At 42.1% G+C, this 5,505-nt stretch overlaps 1 protein-coding gene across 7 annotated transcripts in view; it reads right to left on the bottom strand.

Moving 5' to 3' along the window:
* wnk2 (WNK lysine deficient protein kinase 2) overlaps positions 1–5,505 on the bottom strand; it is a 72,551-nt gene continuing 67,046 nt past the window's right edge. For all 7 annotated transcript variants that reach the window (XM_037532481.1, XM_037532485.1, XM_037532484.1 and 4 more), the window contains 2 exons: positions 4,665–4,915; positions 1–3,021 (listed from right to left, as the gene is read on the bottom strand). In XM_037532481.1, the coding sequence (XP_037388378.1) occupies positions 2,734–3,021; positions 4,665–4,915 (539 nt within the window). In that variant the 3' untranslated portion in view covers positions 1–2,733. The remainder of the gene's footprint in view (positions 3,022–4,664; positions 4,916–5,505) is intronic.

Below are 5,505 nucleotides of genomic sequence, written 5' to 3'. Positions count from 1 at the left end.
TAACTTGCAAGTAAGTAGGAGAGCTTTAATGTTTGTGCTCGTGTAAATACAGCGTCCGGACGTGGCCCTGGTCTGCGGATACAGGGAGAGCAAGCAGCAGGCAGAAGAAGCATTGCGAGATTTTAGTGCAAGCATATCAGAACATAAGGGCAGGAAATGGACAATTCCCGTAAACATGTGCATAGCTAAGACACAACAGCGGGAAAGCGCAGTGAAAGCGCCCCACTGCCTCGGAAGAGGTGCGTAAAATAGCCCTACAGCTGTACACTGTACAATTCTACAACATTTCACCTCTAAGAAGAATCACATGATTGAGTAACAGCACATTCGTATAAGCAATGTCCGAGTCATCGTCTGTGGAAAAAGGCATAGTCCTACACAACCCTGATCTAAGTGATATTTAGTGGATAAAAAGGGGAGGGGGGGCTGTGAAAGACCAAACTTCTTCATAAACACAGAGTTTAGAGTTCTATAAAGCCTTCTGCATGTAGAAAACACACACACTCACACACACACCCAGCCTTTTACACACAAAGATTACATTATGAGGAACTGAAAACAGCGAGAGAAGGTTCAGGATCACGCTCCTGAACCCAGAACTCAAATTTACCCACATTTTCACCACCTCAAATCAGCTCTGCTTCCCAGTCCTGGTGCGTGAATGCCCCTGCACTTTACCTTCTAGTGTTCATCTTGCTCCAACAACTCATCCGCTCATTCCCGACCCCTTCGAGAGGTTCAAAGGGCCGAACAGAACCAGGACTTGGAACCACAGCCGCAGAACAATCTCACAGTGTTCATGTGTTTGCACTAACATTCAAAAGTACGGAATCACCTGTCGTAATAATAACAACTGTTATTTCATTTAGTCCAGACTGAAATACTAAAAGCTGGATTATTGTTATGACTTCAATCTTGATGTTCTGCAGTTTTCTCCCTCAATATGGAATCATCTACGGCTGTGCTCATCTTTCTGGACACAGTTCTTCATTTTTCACAGCTTCCTACCTGAAATGAAAAGCTGTGGCGTCATATTAGCCGTAAAATTGATGTCTTGGCGAGAGAAATCTTAAATCGGGTCGATATTTCTCAGAACGTTCTAAGATTATTTACTTACTTTAAGTGAAACGATGTCACTATAATGATAGATCATTTTGCTTGTTTAAAGAAATATGCTTTTATATGAATACAAAATGTCTGGATATAAAATAATCTCAGAATATTAACAAACCAGGAATGAAAACATTTCCCTTATTAATATGCAAGATCCCATTTTGTCACCATAGCATTTAAGATTTGAATCGACTACCTGGAACATTTATTTAGTCATTCTTACCATCTTCAATGGCTATTCGTTCAACTAATATCTACATCTGCAGTGGACTGTCTCAAGTATTTGGGACACCTTGCACTCCATTGTGACCCCCCCACCCCACCCCTGGGCCCCTGGTAGTCAGAGGCCCCCGAGCACTCGCCCCAATGGCCCAATCAGTAATCCATCCCTGCAAAATAGAACCATTTTATGAATGTACCTGCCATAAAACAGCGATTCCTTACTTTGGAACGGTGGTGTACACTGAACCTGGGGAATTCTAAAACCCGTCATCTTTCTCATTTCTTCATGTTACTATATGTTATGGCTACTGAATATTTTGCCAAATATAAGCTTTAATAACAGCAGTGTTGTCCAAAATGATCATGGGCCCACCACAATATCTCACCCTCCTCACCTCACTGCTGAAAACGGCCAGGCAAACTACAAGAAAGTCCCTCGTCAACAGACTCCTGTAACGTACAAATCTCTGAAACACCTGTGAGAAGAAAACTCCGCCTCAGCTTTCCTGGTGAAAGGGTATTGCTATTCACCCAGCGCGTCCAAAACTGCTGTTCAAGGCACTCTTGCAGGCTCTCCACCTGAAATCAACAGTGATCTCAAATTTCCTTTGGGTGGAGTAAAGATGCGGCATTTCTAGCGGATCTGGTTTAGGCGCCAACAGTCCAGAAAGCGTGGTGTGAAGCACTGGTGACCGCTACACAGCGGTGATGTGATCGTGACTGTGACTTCAAGACAATCCCTCTTTGTCTTATTTACATACAGAACTGACTTATTCAAACGCTATTTACATCCACACTGGGTCTGTTTTTGAATGAAGGGATTAAGCTACATGTATGCCGTGTGCTTGGTGTATGTACACTTATATACAGTGGCTATGTACAGGCATGTGAGCCCACCGGTAAAGGTTTAGTTCTATAACTAGCAGAAACATGTAGGTACAGTTCATATTAAGGTTGTTTGTCTATGCACAGCCTAAACTAATGAAAAAATACACTGTACATAGATTATGGACATATTCATGGGTGACTGGGCGCCCTTTAAAAATATATATATGCTAAATGTACATACACGGTCCAGCATATGCTCAGGTGATCGGATATTTACACCGCTGGTCTGGATACATATACATTAGCCATACAATACATGCCTACATGAGATACAGATATAGTAGTATGTCCTAATAGCTTGTGACGCTAGCTGGTTGGCCCCCAATCCCAGTCCATGGGGACCCCATAACTCTGACTTCTAAGGGTTAATTAGTTTTGAGGTTAATTAGGTGTGCTAGAAGAAGGGAGAGCTCCCACGATTGGGAACCCCTGCAGGATAAACAACAGTTTAAAGATACTGAAGAGAAATCCAACCAATTAGACAGTGTATGGAAGCCATCAATTTAGGTGCTACAAAGTCCTATTCTGAGAGCTGGGGGGTTCTGGAGGAGACAACGGTGCCATCCAGGGAGGCGACACTGTGGAAAATGTAAGCACGTCTCGGCTAAGAGGTGCAGTCAGTGCAGGCCAACGGGCGATATAGAGGGGGGACCGCAGGACCTCTCCGAAAGGGCTGCCATGCATCAAGAATCCATCCTGAAAGCCCAACAAGTGGTCAGCTGTCAGGGAGGAGGTGTGGGAATCAATTCTGGGCCACGAGAGAGGCAGCCTGGACGTTGCCGTTATCGCTGGAGGCATCTACAAAGAAAACCAAGGCAAAAGTTCATGTTTAGTGTTCAAGCTGGTGCTTCTTTAGTTTTGAACTGGAGCTACAAGGTTAACATTGCTCACAAACACTAGAAGCCAATAGTCACCCAAATCATTTCTTCTTACATAAATACATCCTCAAAACGTCTCTCAACAGGTGTTGGATCCTGACTGCGATTTCTGTTGATTTCGTTTATAAAAACTGTTAATCTTGAATATTAAAACTGAAGATAAGTTTAGAAATAGAATAGAAATCACAGATGTAAACTAGCACGGGGTTTCTCCACCTGTGGGCTGCGGAACACCAGTGGGCCATGAAGGTAGTGGTCCGCAGGCCTGTACTCAGAGTGAGGACGTAATTCGGGCTCGTAACGTCACAGTCAGTCGTTAAAACATAAGTGGAAAAACGAGTAACTTAATTTAATAATGAAGAATTAAACATTTTCACAGTACAACTAATGTAAAAATGAATAGAGACATACAAATAAAAACAGTGCAGTAGTGGGCTAACTAAACATCAGCTGCTATGATTTTTAGTTATACACAGGTGGGCCTGGAGGGGGGGGGGTTGAGAACCCCTGATCTAGTATCCATATGCCCTGGTCTAAAATAGCTGCCCTCTGCGTCGAGCTACGCAATGAAGTTCTGCTGATTTTTATCGCTCACATTAAGGCCTAAACCACAATGACAGGACTGTGCAACCTTAATGAAGATCTAGAGGCAGTTTGAGTGGGTTAGGACCAGTTTTGAGGATGTATTTACAGGGAAGATTTGGGCGAGTACTGACTTTTAGTACTTGGATTTATTTGATAATAAAATCCAAATAACACGGCAAAGCAGCTGTTACACACATTTAAATCATTTGGGATTAAAACACAATGAAGCCCTGCAGCTTTTATATTTATATTAGAAATCTAATTCTAATCTAATGTATATTGCGGTCCTCGTTAGCAATGTTTTGTAGTTTTTTTAAAACGTGGCTAAAAGCAACAGCAGTAGTTGACGCTGTTCTGCAGGACTGAGTAAGACTACAGACTACAGAGAAGAACAAGGCTCTGTTATACTGTTTGGAGCGCGCTGCGTGTCCGGCTGCTTTTCTTTTGGTTTCGTTTTGAGCAAAGTCTTGACGTTTTGAGAGGGACACGAACAGATGGTGCCTATTTGACATAATAACAGGAAAAAACAGGAAATTGCAAGGCGGTTGCAGGAGATGTTGAAGATATATGAATGACAATTACTTGGAAAAAAAACACAAAACATTCTTGGTATCTATTAAGAAAGTCCTTCAGAGAAATACTGTACTAGTGAATGGACGCTAGCAGAGCTTACGCCGATTTTTCTTTACCAGTTCTCTCGTTCAGATGCCAGATGCTCACTGGATCCTACGGCTTTGGCTTTAACTCTTTAATTCAGGCTTTACTCGTTGATTTTTGTCTTGCTTAGTGTGATAGTCCTCTTCTGTAGCTGTAGTATCTGTTAGCTAAACCAGCTTGTTGTTCAAACTTCCTGATGGAATTTGCTTCACGTTCACTGGCTTCTACTAACTTTTATCCCTCATTGGTAATCAGTGTTTATGAGCAGAGCTTTTTCTTTAACTGCTTTATTACTTTATTATCAGCTTTTCTTTTCCTCACCCCTCCGGTGCTCCTGGTCCTGGTTCTCGTGGCCCGTCGGGGTCTCTGACTGAGGGGGCGAGCACGTGTGGGGCTCTGTGCCTCTTGAACCCACGTGCCCACCAGCCTGTGCAGCTCCACAGGGAACAGGTCGGTCTTGTTATTGCTGTTGTTGGTCTGTGTTTGAGCCAGGCCCACCACCGGCTGATGGGGCGGAGGGGTTGAACCCGGGGGCATCTGTGGCTGATTAGACGCTGCTGGAGCTCCAGACCCTGAGAAATCAGAGGAGTCTGAGTAAAAGGAGTTCAAGAGTACTGCCAAGAAAAACCCAGTTCCAAAGACTGGGACAGTATTGCACAATGCCAATAAAAACAAAAAGAAAGCAGTGATTAGTTCATTCTATCTGACCTGTATTAAACTGAAAAACAAAAAACTTGATAAGAGTGTTTGTAAAGAGTGTTTGTGTTTATCTGTGTGTGTGTGTGTGTGTGTGTGTGTGTGTGTGTGTGTGTGTGTGTGTGTGTGTGTGTGTGAAAGAGCAGAATGTTAGATCAAATTGTAGGCAGTCTGTATATTTAAGGGTTATTTTTTCAAAATTCTCAAAGATTAAATGAAACTGCTGCACCATTTATGGTAAAATGTAAAATTTGAAGATACATAATTAAAAAAGCAAACATAGCATCACTGTCCAAATAAAAACAAGCATCTCCAAAATAGTAATTTTACAGGATAGGGCAAAAAACTCTTACCTTTCAATATAAGTTAATGTAAAGAGATATTATTCCAACTGATTTTAGAGCGTTTTTATTGTTTTTTATTTATTTTTATTTATTTATTTTTTTTATTTTATTGTTTTATAGGA

The sequence above is a fragment of the Pygocentrus nattereri genome, chromosome 21 (genome assembly GCF_015220715.1).
Source record: "Pygocentrus nattereri isolate fPygNat1 chromosome 21, fPygNat1.pri, whole genome shotgun sequence".
NCBI lineage: Eukaryota > Metazoa > Chordata > Actinopteri > Characiformes > Serrasalmidae > Pygocentrus > Pygocentrus nattereri.
This window is presented reverse-complemented; position numbering and strand designations above follow the sequence as displayed.